Source organism: Lynx rufus, unplaced genomic scaffold, assembly GCF_022079265.1.
Source record: "Lynx rufus isolate CCGP_SWC_20201006 ecotype Redwood Valley unplaced genomic scaffold, mLynRuf1.p SCAF_7, whole genome shotgun sequence".
Classification (NCBI taxonomy): Eukaryota; Metazoa; Chordata; class Mammalia; order Carnivora; family Felidae; genus Lynx; species Lynx rufus.
This window is the reverse complement of record NW_025814889.1, coordinates 92,373,841-92,392,405: the sequence shown is the minus strand read 5'-3', so window position 1 is coordinate 92,392,405 and position 18,565 is coordinate 92,373,841. Positions and strand designations below refer to the sequence as shown.

The window sequence follows — 18,565 nt, the reverse complement described above, 5'->3', positions numbered from 1 at the left end:
AAAGGACTTGGTTAGTTATTCAACATAAGTACCTGGCACACTAAAAACCAACAATCAAAACTTGGAAGATATTGCTACTGCTTTTTTCAAAAGATATTCTATCATAATCTCTTCATTAATACAACACATTTACTGAGTGCCTACTGTGTGTCAAGCACTACCCTAGGCACTGGGATAAAGCAGTCAACAGAGAGACTAAAACTCTCTGTCTTCATGAAACTTACATCCTAGATGTGGAAAATAATTACAATATGTCAAAAGGGATTAAATGCAATGAAAATAAAAACACTGAGAAGGAATAAATAAAGAGGAAAGCCCGGAGATGAGAGACTGAATGAGGGGGGTATACAAGAAAAAGTAATTATATATAACCTCAAAGTTTTTGGCCTGAGAGACTAAGATGAGATGGAAAAGGCTAAAGAATAAACTGGTTAGGCAGGAGATAGGGGAAAAGTGGGGAGAAGATATTTTATACATCTAAGCAGTGAATCAATTAAGCAGATGTATACATGAACTTAAAAGTCACAGGAAAGATCTGGAATAAAGAAAAATTTGGGTTTTCAGCATAATGATATTAAATGACATTTAAGGATATTAAACCTAGGAGACTAGGTAAGATGAACAAGAATATGAGTTCACAGAGAAGTCTAAGCCCTGGAATACTCTGAAGTTTAGTGGTCAGGATTATGAAGAGCAACCAGCACAGCGACTGAAAAGGGTAATCACAAAAACAGGACTACACCCAGGAGAGTGTGGTACCCTGGAAGTTCAAGAAACACTGCCGAACTTAATAATAGGCAAACATTTGAGATCACTGGCGATCCTGTCCATCACTGAAGACTAGATTTAAGAGAGAAGAAAAAAGGAATTGGAGAGCGTTCTTTCAGTTCGGTTGTAAGAGACAACTGGGCATTAGCTGCCCGTGTAATATTGGGTTAAGGGAGATTTTTTTTTTTTATAGTCGCTTGTTGTTTTAAGACAAATGAAATTATAGACTTAAGAGGACATAAATTCAAAAATCAAAAGTATGAAAACTATCATGAAATCCACCAACCCATATACCACATAACTTACCTATTTAATTATCTCCACTATGATTCTTTTAATACTAGCAGAAACAACTTAACACAAACATCTATGTTCCTAAAAGTGCTATCCCTTTCCAGAGTAAATACTACAAATCACAGCATGAGGACATCAATCTTAGGAGCCTGAGTAATGTTTAGATTATTTATGAAAGTTAAATGGAGCCTCAAACAATATTTAGGATTTTTCATGAATGTATACAACCAACCAAACAACTGAATATGTATATCTACATCACAGTTTAAAATAACATTCATTTCCCTCCTTACAAAATCTTTGTAGAAATTTGAATAAAGAAAAACAAAACACACACACAAAACACAAATATCGTTTATATTGCTAACTAAGGGAAAAATACTAACATCTTTTTTTTCTGTATATTAAAAAAAAATAAAACTGGGACATAACTTTGTCCCACTTTTTCACAAAGCTTATTAATAAGTGCCTTAATATTTTTCTAGAACAGGACTCTGAAAATGTTGTATAGCAGTTTAATACATAGATGCCCCATAATTTATTTAATCAACTTGCTATTGTTGAATACTGAGGTCATTTCCACTTTCACTATTATAAATAAATGGTATAATTTGGGGTTAAGAATCCTCTCCATCTATAACGCTGGCTCTTTGATGAAAATTTAACACACTGCTTCTATATAATTTGAAATACCTTGGTCGTCATCATCACCACCGTCTGCATCCATGGCATTTTCATCTTCATCTTCATCATCATAATTATAATTTGGATCATAGGTAAGATATTTAAGACAAATATTTATAATGGTAGAAACATGAGGATATACTTCCTTAGGACATCTGAAGAAAAAAAATAAAAGCTACCTTGAATAACTGTTTTTCCCCTTCATTTAATATCTGACACATTTTGCTTTATTACCAGATTTCTTTCTTCCCTTTAACATAGCACAGAAAAAGTGGTTCTTAGCCTTTTCAATAGCAATGACTCGACATATTTTAAAATATTTACTTTTCAAATGACACTTAATTTTAAGATGAACTTTCCCCCTCACATTTTCACATCTCTGAAATCAGGATGATTCTTACAATAAATGATATACTGTGGTTAATTTAGGGTGGAATAGAAATCTGTATATTTATGTCTATTTTCTGAACATATGACTAGAAGACCAAGCCCAAGTGAACATGCTCTTCAGCAACTAGGACTGTTTGTAAAAATGTCAGTGCACAATCTTCTAGGCTAGGTCTTCTAGCTATATGCTATACGTTCTAGCTCTGGCTATATGTTCTGAGACAGAACATAGAAATGCCCCACAATAAAGGAATAATTAAAAGAACAGAAACAAATCCCACAATTTCTGATTTTAAAAATTTGATATGGGGGCGCGTGGGTGGCCCAGTTGGTTAAGTGTCCGACTTCGGTTCAGGTCATGATCTCACGGTTGATGAGTTTGAGCCCCACGTCGGGCTCTGTGCGGACAGCTCGGAGCCTGGTGCCCGCTTCGGATTCTGTGTCTCCCTCTCTCTCTCTGCCCCTCCCCTACCCATGCTCTGTCTCTCAAAAATAAACATAAAAAAAAAAAATTTGGTATGACCATGAAGCTGCTTCTCAAAACCATGAGTGGGACAAAGGATTATTGCAGATAACAAGTGAAGTCTCAAGACACTGTGCTACCAAACTTAATTCTCACCAAAGGCAAAAAAAAAAAAAAAATCTGCTACTTAGCCAGTATGGCCTTCTAGCACATAAATGCAGATTTTATTATTAGAACCAAGGTTTCCAAATTGAGATCCACTGTCCTAGCAAAATGGAGGCGATAAACCTCAACAATTGCTGAAAAGATATAAAATTCACTATTGATTTTTGGCCAGATAATTAATTTACCCTAATGCCCTTTAGGATAGTAACCACATTATCAAATTAAACCAAAAGACAATGATAAATGACTTTCTAAGTTCAAGTCCTAAGAATGAAATGGAAACATTTCAAAATAAAGACTGTATTCTGAAATATAAGATGATATCCACTTCAAATACTATATGATCAGCTTAATAATTTAATCAAGATACATCTGAAATCCAAAACTCAAATCCTGACTGTCAAAACAATCCATTTCTCCACACCCACCTAACCTAGAGAGTAATTATTACTCTAAGGGAACATTTTTATTTGAAAAATAGAGATCTTAAGACTTACCTTCTCACAAATGACTCAAAGGCTTGAATGCAATACTCTCTTAGTTCATCATCATCTACATTACAAAATTTTACCACCAAAGGAATTATCTTCTCAAGGTATTCACCTAAGAAAAGCATATTGGTTCTTAAAAATATTCATTTTTTTCTTTAAAGAAAATTTTAAAGTATTTAAATATTTCTTACCTATTCTATGACCAGCTTGCCTACTAATTGCAGCAATACATTGTATGTAGGTCCTTGTTGTTGACATGGAATCATTTTTGGACAATTCTGACAACAGATGTTCAATAAGATCTACAAAAACTATATTTCCACAGCTCATAACCAGATGGCCAAGAGCAATAATGGTTCTTTTCCTCACTGCAAGTCTAGGGCTGGTCAACTGGGGGAGCAGACAGGTCAGAATTGAAGGATGGAAATTAACAAGAAGTCCTCCTTGCCTTAAAATAAAAAAGAAAACAAATAAATTCAAGATGTTTGAGCACTACTTAAATATCTGGCCTCTGACCCCAATGTAGGCAAAGAGTAAAAATGTTAGAAGGCACTAATTCAAATTCAGAATTCAAGTAAAACTAAATTCTTACTCTCTCTACCAACCCAACTAAAAAGTTAAGTAAATACAGTTTTGAAATTTGTATCCCAAAATTCCCTTCTGCAATCTAGAACTGTATCCCTATCCAACCAACAAGCTTGAGAATACATGAAAAAACCAATGGTCTTGTCCCTTTCTCCCCCTCCCAGATTTCTAATTGTTTTCTCTATTAATAGCTTTTTCTCTATTATAGCTTTTTGGGAGTTCACAACACTCAAAATCTCAGCATCTCTTGACTATCCTGCGGCCTTCCTCAACACATCTATATACGAAGTTGCACTGATCTTGTTGATTCAACCCTCTCTTCTAAATCATTTCACATGGGCAGGTCAGGGAGTCAATAGCAGTTAAGCATCTATGTGCCAGGACACTGCAACTGATCCAGTCACAGGACAAGAAGTCTAACTGAATAGTTCCTACTTAACCAAATTAAGTATAAATCCCTCACCCTCTTCAACATAACCACAACCTATGAAAATGATTTCCTACTACTCTTCTATTCATTTCATATATGATGGAAAACAAGAATACAATGTTTCCCAACTCCAAGATTACTTAATGCTAATATATTCTAAGCCTGGGCACATACACCAGTGTCCTATCCATTCTTCAAAATTAAATTCAAATGCCAGTCTTTCTTGGAATCGTCCATTTTAAACCCAAAAATACACTTAATAGTTTCAGTATTTAGTCTCATTCAATCTTACATTGTAGTCATTTTTGTCCTTATCTCCTATAGTACCATATAAGCTCTTGTGTGTGCCAGGATGACTGCTCTTACCTTTCACTATAAGTATGTACCAGATGAAGGCATTTGATTATTTTCAAGTTGCAGTGGATCAGGCAAAAACAATATACAATGAAGACATAATGATTTGGAGAAGTAGGGACAAAATGAAATTGACAGGTCTTTTAAGGTATATTCCCCCTAAGAGTTGCTTAGATCTTCCTATCTTCCCAAGTTTGACCTCCAGATGAAAGCAAACACGGAACAAATGTACAAAGTCAAGCTCCCTCCTCCCAAAACATGCAGTATAATCATGGGTGCTAAAATGTATACCAGCATTATTTTAACTGGAAAATTCGTTACTTCTACCCACACAACTCTTATCTAAATAGATCATTATATTCAAAATATAAGAGTAAAAAACTAAATATAAAAACTGTGATGAAACATTCAAATGACAAATTTTATTACTTTTCAAAACTACAAAAAATGCTTGCTGTGCAGGATTACATGATAAATAGCTTATTTCTCCTCTTACCCCTAACCACATATCTATAAAACAGCCACAATTTAAATATGAACAATTAAAAAATAACAATATTAAAAATAAACAAACATGAACAATTTTAGGCCAAATTTTATTTTTATCAAAAGGCGTTTTAATAAATGCACAGTTTTTGTATTACAAGTAATATAAATCACAGGCATGTTTACCTGCTCAACATATCAGCCATAATATCCAAAGCTTCTAGCTGAACAGAGACATCTTCCTGCTTTGCTATTGCACTGGTAAGACGTCCAGTAATCTTTTTACATACATTAGCAGCTAATGCAGAGCCTGCATAAATAATAAACCAATTATAATTTCAAGGCAAGTAAGTATGTTGATTCCACTTTGTATTTATGGTGGTTACCAGATATTCAACAACTCAAAACTTGATTATAATCAAGACTGACTCAAGAGATTCATGTCAGAAAAATCTGTATTTCAAAACAGATTGTTTTCCAATAAAATAATTTATTAGACATAAACAATAAGAGATAATAACTGCAGAAGGAGTACACAACATAGGCAAAACAATACTAATTCAACAGACTCTCCTGGACAACTGCTTCTATATACAGAAATGACTCGCCTGTGGAGCCAGTAACGGCTATAGTGTTTGCACCTCTAGACTGGAAAGCAGAAATGATTATTCTTCTACTTGAATACTCTTATTACTAGTAACCTAGATATTTTAAAATTTCTGTGAACTAAAAACCAAATATATTCTAACCTCCAATACCTAACATGGTCTCTTAAAAAAAAAAAAGAGAGAGAGAGCTGTAACCTAAAATAAGATCCTTCGTACTCCAATCCAAAGATCCCAAAACTTCATTATGAAGTAGAAATGCTGTTCCAAAGAACTCATAAATCAAGGTTATTACTATTCTGAAGTAGATTCATATTGTTACTGGCAAGTGGAAGAAAAAAAGGAACAAGAAATAATGGTTAGAATTCTTGTTAGAACCAGAAACCAACTAAAACATGTTTCAATGAGAGAAAAGAACTAAGGATGATTATCAGTGTTAACTAATACAAGAGATATTTTACTGACATAATTAATCAATGTAATAATATAAGATATATTTTATTGAAATAATCAATAAGAGTAAGGACAAACTGGTAAGATACAATAGAAAAAGCATCAGCTTTGGATTAAAAGATAATGGAGGATTTGAATCTTTACCCAAACAGGTAATCAAAACTTTGGGTGAATTAACCTAGTCTTTCTTTCAGTTCCCTCAACAATAAACTGGAAATATTAAGACCTCCCATATGGCTGATCTTTAGACTAACTGAAATAATACACGTGAATCATCTAGCATGGTAGCTGGTAGAGCAAATGATTAATCAATACTTGTTAAGTAAAGGAGTAAAACCCACACACTTAGACTACATTACCACCAGTCTCCATCTTTCCACAAAATAGGGAGGTAATAATTTCACCCCATCTGTGAATCAGACCATCAAAAACCTTAGCCTGCTGATTTTAGCGGATAGCTTAGTAGTCAAAACCAATTCTAAAATCTGCATTACCTAAATATTTGTGCCAGAGACCAAAATCTAATAGACAAATTCATTAATTGTAGTTTTAAATTACCAAGGTAGCTGTAGATTCAGCCTTAAAGATACTAGTAAACTCAACTATTTCACAGCTGTTTTAACGGTGTTAAGTATTACACATCATAAATTTTGATACAAAGCAAAATTAATACTGAAAACAGAGAACTAATCAGAAATAACTCAAAATTTTGGTTATCTTTTCCCTCATTGCATAGGTTGGCATTAACTCTATTCTGTAGTTATGGTACATACAACAATATAAAATCTTGGTATTCCTACAAGATACTTAAATTCAATCAAAAGATATTCATTTAAAACTGAAAACTGAATTTATTTTTAAGCAAAAATAGGACTTCAGGTTTTTTTTTCCCTTGATTGTTCGATGGGATCTTTACAAAGACCTTTTGACAGGCACTGCTCTCCCTCCCTGACCAGGAGAAAAAAAGGTGGAGGGCAAATACCTCCAAGTAAAAAGGAACTAGGAAGAAAATGGTGCTCTTGCTTACCACTGGAAGCTGGAGGAAGTTCTCCAATTACTGTTTTAAGGCCAATACTTGAAATATCTCGAAGTTGTTCTTTATCAGAAAGCATGTTAGTGCAGAGGGTATCTACAATTGTCTCTACTTGGTATTCTTTCACTTTACTCACTAAGGGGCCAAGACTGTAATATAAAATAGAAAATAAAGTTTTTAATTTACATTAAATACAAAAACAGAAAAATAGACAAGTAAAAGAATTTCTTCTGCCTAGCAACTACCGGCACAAAGCAAATACACTATGCCTGAATCACAGATAGTATATGAATAAGGGTTTAAAACAAATTTGATTGATGGGTTTCCCACATCTCCCCACTGATTTCTACCATGGTATCATGAAACAAGATGCTTACCACCCCCCCAACCCTTCAAATACACAACACATTTTTTTAGTAATAAAAAGGCTAATTAGGAGTCTGCTCCTAACAGGGATTCTACAGTTTAAATGAAATAGCAATGCCATCCAATATTTCACTTTGCCAATTTTAACCCTTCCTTCCTATCATCACCAACTCTATCCTGTGAACCAAAAAAATTTATTTTCTTGTTTAAATTTTTAAAGCACTAAATAATCTGCTGCAAAAAGTTAGTACTACTCTGTCTTCCCAAAGAACCTTGTATATTCCTTCCATATTAGTATCTTACACTATTATTATAGGTTTGCACGCAGGTCAACTGTTTGAGGATGAAGAAAAGTTCTTCCTTTGCATGCTTCCCATAGAATTTAAGATAGTAGATGTTTGGTGCATGAATTTTCACTGAAGAGCCATTGTATTCAAGACTATACTGAATAAGAAAAGTATGGCTCCTATCTCCATACATTTACCACTGGTTGATAAGGTAAGGAATTCATACAACTACTTGAGAAATGAAGGCATTCACTACTCTGCACAATTTCTTAAAAAAAAAATTAAAAAAAAAAACTTTTAAATTCAATGTTATTAGCATTTACAGGACAGGAGACTGAACCTTAGGGACAGATTTTTAGGTACTGGACTTTGATGGAATATTGTTAAAAAAAGAAGAGCATTTCAAATGGAAAGATCAGAGAACAGAATGAGTGGAATGCATACTGAAAGAAATGAGGGGTGAAAAGAACTGTTTGATACAAAATACACATAAAAGAAAACAGGAAAGGTAGGCCCCTGAGACATTATGGAAACCTTTAAAGTCAGGCCAGCAAATTTAAATGTGATGTGGTAAAATCGGGAGCCAATGCACTTTGTCAAGCACACGTGACATGATAAAAATAGTTTAATTTGATAAATGTCAGATCAATGTTTCATATACAGACGCTCAATTAGCTGTCAACTACTTGACTAGAGAAGTCAAAGGCAGTGCAATTTGGAGAATTAGGAGAAGGACGAAAAAAAATCAGGAAGATTGGATTTCTCCAACAACAGTCCAATCCAAAATGATGGCAATGACGAAAGAGACATGGCATATATGTAGAGACCCAGGTGAAACAATGAAAACATTGAGAGTGAAAATAAAAGGGATTCCAAAAAGGAATTTAAAGAGTTTAGCTTCTGGCAATGGCAAAATAGTTTTGTTGGACTAACCCTTCTGCAATAATGTCTGTCAACTCTCTAAAACTGTATTTTTGAAAACAACAACTTGAATGCCAGATAATGATGTAACTAAAACCAGAGAAAGATCTACCTAGAACTCCAAATCCAATGAAATTATTCCTTAAAACTGTAAAGATAATTTATTATCACAAACTGAAAATTTATCACCACCAAACCTATACTACAAGAATTGCCAAAGAAAAGTTCTTTAGGCTGAAGAAAAATTAAACCAGATAGTTACTCAGATTTACAAAGATCACCAGAAATGTAAATGTGCGTAAACATAAAAGGCTATATTTAGAAGACTATATGGGGCACCTGGCTGGCTCAGTGGTAGGGCATGCAACTCTTGATCTCAAGCCCTCCCACTGGGTATAGAGTACTAGAAAACAAGTAAATAAATTTAAAATTTAAAAAGACTATATAGTTTTTCTTCAAACTATAATATTGTATTATAGACACACATACATATATTTTTTAAAAAAGCACAAATACAGGAAGAAAGTAAATGAAAAATGTTTCAAGGTTTTTATACAATTTATATCAACTAGTACAATATTAACTTTTAATAGATTGCCATAAATTTAAGATGCAATTTATAACCCCTAGAGTGACAATTCTCAACTTTTTGGTTTTAACACTTTGAAAATCAATCAAGATCCCAAAGAGCTTTTCTTTATGTGCACTGTATCTGTCGATGTTTATACCATATTAAAAATTACAAGTAATGAAAATAAACTATACTCTCAAAAAAGGTGAGAATAATAGCACTGTTTTATATGTTTGCGCTTAAAAAAATGGATCTCATTATCTGATTTTGCATTCAGTCTGCTGTGATATCACATGTCATGTGGCCTCTGGAAAATTAAACCATGCACTTAAAAGAAAATGGAGAGCCAAGGGGAAAAGAACACCTTAGAATTATTCACATGATAATTTTGACACTTCCAGGGTCATGGGATGTTCCAAGGTCCCCTGAATCAAACTTTAAGAACTGTTGCTATAAAATATTTGATTAATCCAGGGGCCCCTGGGTGGCTCAGTCAGTTGAGTGTCAACCCTTCCTATCAGTTCAGATCATGATCTTGCAGTCCTGAGATCGCCCAGTCAGGCTTTGAGCTGACAGTGCATAGCCTGCTTGGGATTCTGTCTCCCTCTCTCTGCTCCCCCACTCCTGTTCTTACTTTGTCTCTGTCTCTGTCTCAAAAGTAAATAAACATTTTTTAAAAATATATGTGATTAACCCAAAAGAAGGCAGGGAAAAAAAAAAAAAAAAGAACCCAGAACAACAACAAAAACAAAATAAGAAGAATGACACACACCTAAATCCAAACAAATCAAATATTTACAATAAATGTCAATGGACTACATAGGCACTCCTATTAAAGGGCAAAAACCATGAAACAATCAGAAAAAAAAGCAAGAATTAACTATCTGCTGTCTACAAGACACATCATTTAAAGATAAAAACACAGATTCAGATTAAACTGAAAAATAAAAAAAAGATACATTATGCAAACACTAATCTTAAAAAAGCTGGGGTGGGGGCGCCTGGGTGGCTCAGTCAGTTGAGTGTCCAACTTCGGCTTAGGTCATGATCTCATGGTTTCTGAGTTTGAGCCCCACATCCGGCTCACTACTCTCAGTGCGGACCCTGCTTCAGATCCTCGGCACCTCCCTCTCTCTGCCCCTCCCCTACCTACCTGTTTTTATTCTCTCTCTAAAGTAAATAGAACATTTTTTAAAAAGCTTTGAAAAAAAGCTAGGGTGGCTTTTCCATATTAACATAAGAGAAAATATATTTCACAATAAGGTATATTTAAAGAGAAACATTCTATGCCCATAAAGGTCAAACATCAAGAAGACATAATTACAAATGTATATGCACTTAAGTCATATAGCTTTAAAATACATGGGAGCAAAAACTGATTATCAAAGATAAACTATCATAGTTGGAAATCTTAAACACTCCTCGGTATTTAATACCAACAACAACAAAAAAAACACAAAGGATATAAATCTGAACCTTATCAACTACCCTGACCTTTCTAAAACATTATACCCAACTACTGCAGAATATACTTTCTTCCAAGTATAGATGGGACATTCACCAAGGCGTACCACACGCTGAACCATAAAAGAAACCTAAGTAGACAAAACAAACATCCTGAAATTTTAAAGAGTATGGTTCTCTGACCAAAATGGAATTAAATTAGATACCAGTAAAAATCAACATCTAGATAACCTCCAAACATTTGACAATTGCTTCTAATAACCCATGGATCAAAGAAAAATCACGCTGAATTAAAAATGTTTCAGACTAGGGGCACTGGCTGGCTCAGTAGAGCATGCAACACTTGTTCTCAGAGCTGGAGTTTAAGCTCCACATTGGATACGGAGATTATTTAAAAATAAAATCCTGGGGTGCCTGGGTGGCTCAGTCGGTTGAGCGTCCGTCCGGCTTCAGCTCAGGTCATGATCTCATGGTTTTTGAGTTCGAGCCCCACGTCGGGCTCTGGGCTGACAGCTTGGAGCCTGTTTCAGATTCTGTGTCTCCCTCTCTCTCTGCTCCTCCCCTGCTCGTGCTCTGTCTCTCACTCTCAAAAATAAATAAACAGGGGCGCCTGGGTGGCGCAGTCGGTTAAGCGTCCGACTTCAGCCAGGTCACGATCTCGCGGTCCGTGAGTTCGAGCCCCGCGTCGGGCTCTGGGCTGATGGCTCGGAGCCTGGAGCCTGTTTCCGATTCTGTGTCTCCCTCTCTCTCTCTGCCCCTCCCCCGTTCATGCTCTGTCTCTCTCTGTCCCAAAAATAAATAAACGTTGAAAAAAAAAATTAAAAAAAATAATAATAATAAAAAATAAATAAATAAATAAATAAACATTAAAAAAATTAAAAATAAAATTAAAATCTTAAAAAATAGATTTCTACCAGAATTTGTAGAATGTAGCTCAAGAAGTAATTAGAGGCACATATATGTCTTTAAATGCTTAAAAATGTGAAAGGAAGAAGATGAAAAGAAAATAGTAAAAGAGAAGCAATCTATGAAATAGGCAACAAACAATAGAGAAAATTAACAAAACTTAGTTCTTTAGTAAGTAAAGTTGGTAAATCCCTAATTAGATGAATTGAGGGAAAAAAAGAGAAAACACAAATTATCAAAATGAGAACTGAAAGAGGATATTCACCGATGACACTGATGACCCGTTTAGGTAGAAAATCCCAAGGAATTAACAAAAACTACTATTAACCAGGAAAGTATGAGATACTATGGTTCCCTGTGAAAACACTCAGTATTGTTAAGATGTTGATTCTCTTCAGAAATCTATATCGCTTCAACACAATCCCCATCAAAATTTGAGCAAACTTATTTGAAGAAGAGAAATTGACAAACTGATTCTAAAATTTACATGGAAATTCAAAACAACAAAAACAAAAACCAACAACTAAAAATCAAAGTTCTCTTGGGAAAGAAGAATGAAGCTACAGAACTTACACTACCTTACATCAGGCTTCTACAGATCTATACCAGCATTTTTGAACAAAGGGCAATTTTTACCCTCCAACAGACAGCTACCAATGTCTGGAGACATTTTTGGTTGTCACTCCCGGGGAAAGAAGGAATGAATGGTACTAGCAAATAGTGGCTAATGGCCACGATGCTACTAAACATCCTACAATACACAGGAGGCACAGGATAGCTCTTCACAACAAAGAATTATCTGCCCAAAAAGTCAATAGTGGCAAGGCTGACTAATACACTACACTAATGTAACAGTTTTGTACTGGCAAAAGAATACACAGAGACACAACAGAGCCTCGGAATAAACCCACATTTTAATAGTCAATGATTTTTGACAAAGATATCAATGCAATTCAATAGAGAAAAGAAGGTGTTTTCAAGAAATGCTGCTTCAGCAACTGGAAATTTATGTGAAAAAAATGAACTTGGGGTAGCTCAGTTGCTTAAGCATCCGACTTTGGCTCAGGTCATGATACTGCATTTCCTGCGTTCGAGCCCCACATCAGGCTCTGTGCTGACAACTCGGAGCCTGAAGCCTGCTTCAATTCTGCGTATCCCTCTCTCCCTCCCCCACTTGCACACGTGCTCTCTCTCTAAATAAACATTAAAAAAAATTAAATTAAAAAAAAAACTCAATTCTTACTTCACAAAAAATTCAAGACAGATCACAGGACTAAAAGTAAAAGCTGAAACTCCTAGGCTTTTAGAAAAAAACAAGAGAAAATTGTTGCAACAAAAGGTAAAACTAAGGTTTCTTATGATAGGGAAAACAATTACCACGAAAGTTAAAATTAATTTATAAATTAAATCAAACAAAACTGAATTTAAAACTAAAATTAAAAACTTAAGCTTATCAAGTTGGGAGAAAATATAAAATATATGTATATATATGAATTGCCTATATTTCCCCGCCTCAATTGGGAAAAGTCCAGCAAAAAAAAAAAAAAAAAGTCTAACAAACACAAAACAGCACTGTCATCATGGACATGTAATTAAAACTACACCTATACAAAAACAAAAACAAAAAAACTACACCTATACACTTATTGGAATGGCTAAAATTAAAAAGTGACAAAACCAGACGCTGAGGAGAATGTGGAAAACAACTGGGACATTCGTGTAAAATGATAAAATACTTTGGGAAACAACTGGGCAGTTTCTTAAAAATCTAAATGCACAACAGGAATTTCATTCTTAGGTATTTATCCATAAGGAAAGACCTATATCCTAAAGAGGACTCATACAAGAATGTTCATTTTATCTCTATTCAAAATAGCCAAACCCAAGAAAGAAACCAAATACATAAATAGATATCAATGGACTACTAATCAGTAATAAAAAGTCAAGAAATACTAATACACTCAACATGGATGAATCTCACAGATAGGGTGAGTGAGAACAGCTGACACAAAAGAGGACATACTGTATAACTCCATTTATATGAAGTTCTAAAACAGGCAAAACTACTTTAAGGTAAACAAAACAATGGTGACCTTAAGTAGGAATGTTGTATGTGAGATAAGAATACAATTTTATCTTTTTCAAATGGTTAACCAGTCTTTAAAAAAAAAAAAAGTTCAACTTCCCATCACGTAGTTTCTATTCTATTTTACTCCATTTGTCCGTTAATGCCTCACTACTGTGATTAGAGAAACATAATAGTCTCTTCATATCTAGTAGGGCTAAGCAATACCTCTCCAACTTCAGCAACTGATATACTTTTTCAGACTTTTCTTGGCAAACACCTGCCTCCTTCCCTCTCCCATCAAAATATACTTTAAAATGGGGCGTCTAGGTGGCTCAGTTGGTTAAGCGTCCAACTTCGGCTCAGGTCATCATCTCACGGAGTTCATGGGTTCAAGCTCCACATCGGGCTCTATGCTGCCAGCTCAGAGCCTGGACCCTGCTTCAGATTCATCGTCTCCCTCTCTCTCTGCCCCTCCCCATCTCGTGCTCACTCTCTCAAAAATAAACAAACATTAAAAGAAAATTTAAAAATATTTATTAAAATATACTTTAGAATCAACTTGTCTAGCTTGTGGAAATAACTGATTTTTACAAGTAAGTTAGCACTAAGCTTGGAGAACACCAACAACTTTGTTGAGTTATCCTATCCAAGGGCATGGAATGTCTTTCCATTTATTCCAAGTACATTTTTGTCAGGGGTCAAAAATATTTTAAAGTTTTCCTTAAGTTTTGAAAAAGATAAAACTATAACCTTACATACACCATACAATACCCTTACTCAAGGTCACCACTTCACACTTCTTGTTACATTTCATTCCTAGGCATTTTGTCTTTCTGTTGCTGTAATACATGAACATTTGATTCCATGAGATATTCCAATTGGTTACTGCTTGCTTATATGAAAGCTACACATTTTTGTTCATTACTTTCACATCGTATTACTTCACTGAATTCTTCCTATTTGCGTTAAATTTTTTTGACTGACTTGATTATTCCCACGTTCCCATGAACCTCTTCCAATTCTTACGTGTCCAGTTTTATTACCCACTTGTCCTACAGTGACTAATACCTTCAAAGAGAATCTAGTGGAGATAGAGACCATCTTTGCTTTGTAGCTGGATTTTAGTTGTAAAGGTATCTGGTAATTTATTGGCTTTTGGGCTGAGGTATGAATGTATATGTTTGTGTACTTGTAATGCTAAAAAAGGTCTTGTCAACTCCATGTTATTAAATGTTTCCCTTGAAACAGGTAGCGAATTTTCCCTAGTCAGATAAAGCATCCCTGACCTGACCTGTTCTTCACTCCAATGACATATTAAGTAGGATATTGGTCTTTGGAAGGTGTTTCACTCCTCTAATTACACTAAGTAACCTAACTAAGTGTTCTGTTTTGTGTTGTTGTTGTTGACCTAACTAAGTGTTGTGTTTTGTGTTGTTGTTTTTTAATTGTCAATGCTGAATCTTACCAGTGCATTGACAACTGTTTTTTCTTCCTCTTATCTGTTAACATGATGAGATATACTGATCAAGCACATAATACTGAATTGTCCTCATATTCCTGGGATTGATCTCACTTGATCGTGGTCTATTACACTTACTATATTGTTGGATTATACTTTTAACATTTAAATGGTTTGTACTTTTCTTTTTTAGTATTATCTTCAGTCAGGATTTGTTATCAGTAGTTGGGTTTAAATAAAAGACAGGGAAGTTTTCATACTTTATGTTCTGAAATAGTCCTAGAACTCTCTGTACTGGAATTATCTGTTCTTTGAGGTTTCAAAGACTTGTGTGAAAGATTTCTGGGCCTGAGTTTCTTTTGGGTGATAGATTCTTTAACAATTTTCCCAATTTCTCAATAAGGCTACTTAGTAATTTATCTACTGTGATTTTCCCTCCTCCAAGAATCACTCTTGGGTTTTATCTCCTACTGTATTACTTTTGTTTACATCTTAATTCCTTTCTTTTTTCCTGAACATATGCCATTTCTTCCCCCAACCTGTTAATTTTAAGTATAAAAGGTCTTCAAAACATCAAAAGCTCAGGTTCCTAATGATACATCCAAGTAAGAGCTATGTACCTCTCAACTCTCAACCTGGGACAAACACTACTTTCAAAAGCTGGTAAATACTCAGCATATATTTTGAACAGAACTTAATTTTATTAAGCACAGGCAAAAACAATAAAAGATAAAAAATCATGATTAAAGTAAATTATACTCATTTGCATTATTCTGCATCTTATCTTTTGAAGACACATTTTATTTTAAACTTGCAAATGTCCCAAGTTAAAGAAAATTGTACTGCAGGTCTAGAAATTCTATGATGACCAATGATTTCTCACATTTTTGCCTGTTTTTACAGCAAGTATGTAAAAGCTTAGCCTAAAACAAACTTAAAACCTTTATAAATAAAATGCAACAAAAAAGTAATCATGAGACTTTATTTAATGCTTTATTTAAACTGATGCCTAATTATCATAGGGCATACAAAATGACAAAATTCCCTAATCTGTCATATGAAACTAAACGTTATACTTTCTGATAACTTACTACGTAAATTGTTAAGGTTTTCTAGTATTTGATATGCATAAATTAAACTATTTGTAAATAGAATTTACTGAGAACTCAAATTCTGTACCTGATTACTAAAAGTAAGAGGCAAACTGTCAATATCATGCCCAATTAGATGCTCCTACTGCACTGTACACAATGACAATTGGAATTCCCACAATTTTTAGGAATAATTCTTTGTAACTGCTGTGTCATCACTGTTAATTTGGACTAACTATGGTTTTAACTGCTGCTATTGTTTACAAAGTCTTCTTATTTTTTATTTCCCTTGATCATTGGTTCTTAAATTTTCATACAGAGATGAATAGAGGCAGGGAGGCCTTGTAACCCAGCTAAAAAAAATCAAGTCAAACAAGTGAAAGAACCACTCTTTCTGAAGTTTCATATATATATTTCACGCAAATTAAAATACCATAGGTGCACTTGGGTGGCTCAGCCGGTTTAGCATCCAACTTCAGCTTAGGTCATGATCTCAGGGTTCATGAGTTTGAGCCCCGCATTGGGCTCCATGCCAACAGTGCAGAGCCTGCTTAGAATTCTCTCTCTCCCACTCCCCTCCGCTCCCTCCCTCCCTCCCTCTCTCAAAACTTTAAAAATAAATAAATAGGGGCATCTGGGTGGCTCGGTCGGTTAAGTGTCCAACTTCATGATCTCTAGGTATAAGGGTCGAGGCTCCACGTTGGGCTCTGTGCTGACAGCTCAGAGCCTGGAGCCTGCTTCAGATTCTGTGTCTCCCTCTCTCTCTCTGCCCCTCCTCCACTCACACTGTGTGTGTCTCTCTCTCAAAAATAAATGAACATTAAAAATTTTTTTAAATAATAAATACCATAAAAAGCCACATCTAGTCAATATAGAAACTTTAAGAAGTGTGTATGTACCACTTACAAACATTAAACACCCACGACTCACCTGCAAACCCTAAAGAAAACTACAGAAAGACACAGCACAAGACTAAGATACTTTACCAACTATTACACTAAATTTTTTAATGGGGTGGTGGAGGTGGGAAGCAAGTAAAAAACACTTACCATTTGACAGCTAAATTCTGTACCTCTCCATTTTTATCTTCCAGTAACTTCAAAATCATTTTCACTACTTTCCTTTCACTATCATCATCCAACTTGATGGAATCTTTCTGCAGTTCTGTCATCAAATCATTTGTAGCCATAAACCTATCAAAAAATTAAATTGATTGGTAATTAAACATTTTTAAGCATTAATTTTAAAAAAAAGATTCTCCTCCAGGTTAGTCCTGTTTTAAGTTACTGACAGGACCTACAGTGAGTGCTCTTTCATTCTAATTAATAGCATCATTGCTTCCAGGAGGAGAAAGGTGCCTTTATTTTTTCTTTGCATGCAGTTTGAATTTTATCTAGGAAGCCTTTAACTACAAACATTAAGAATACCTTCTTGTTTACTATTGTGTGTGTTGGGGCACGGGGGGTGGGTCACACATTACAAAATTACTGGGAAACTTCCAAAATACAAATTCTCACCTCTACCCCAACTCCCATCACAAGGTATCAGGTGTATTTTCAAAATGATAAAGAGGTGATTCTAGAACATCATTCCATCTGACATCCAGACCCCTCAAAAAACACTTCCACAGACAAGTTTAATACTGAATAGTCTGACAAAAAACCCAGATTGATCAACTGTCTAATCTCAGCTTTAAAGTAAAGGGTTAACAGGAGACAAAAATAAGGTAAACAGATGTTCAGATTTTTTCCTCATATACCTCACCAAACAACGGTCTTAAAAGTAATTTCTCGTAGTAATATATATAATCACATTGAAATAAAGCCTCTCAAATCTGTTTAAGGGCCAAATGAATTTTTCCCATAGTTCTTGGTTCTTCTCTACTTATTGAAATAACCTTACTTAAATAACAATTACTTAATGCTTTTCTCCTGTATTTGAACCAGATCCAGTTTGAGGAAAAGTGTAGTTATTTTATGTTACGTACAGAAATGTCAAATCCATGTTTAGATCAATTAAAAAACACAACTATTGGAGCTGAAACGATAAATAACTACACAGATAGTCTGGCAATATAGGCAATAAACTATGGGATAAGGACTAGCAAAACAACTTATTTAGGAATTTAAGGAGTTAGTATGTTCATTCACTTAATGCTGATTTGACAAAGTTTTAAACTATAATGCAAGCACAATTCTTACCAAGTTTTATAAAACAGCTTATAAAGAAAAGCC

General features: G+C 34.6%; 1 protein-coding gene across 1 annotated transcript in view; it reads right to left on the bottom strand.

The window, feature by feature from the left end:
* CAND1 (cullin associated and neddylation dissociated 1) overlaps positions 1–18,565 on the bottom strand; it is a 43,237-nt gene that overhangs the window by 14,255 nt on the left and 10,417 nt on the right. Inside the window, exons 2-7 of the mRNA XM_047065939.1 lie at positions 17,381–17,524; positions 7,193–7,347; positions 5,294–5,417; positions 3,444–3,700; positions 3,259–3,364; positions 1,756–1,901 (exon numbers count right to left, since the gene is read on the bottom strand). Coding sequence (XP_046921895.1) covers positions 1,756–1,901; positions 3,259–3,364; positions 3,444–3,700; positions 5,294–5,417; positions 7,193–7,347; positions 17,381–17,524 — 932 coding nt within the window. The remainder of the gene's footprint in view (positions 1–1,755; positions 1,902–3,258; positions 3,365–3,443; positions 3,701–5,293; positions 5,418–7,192; positions 7,348–17,380; positions 17,525–18,565) is intronic.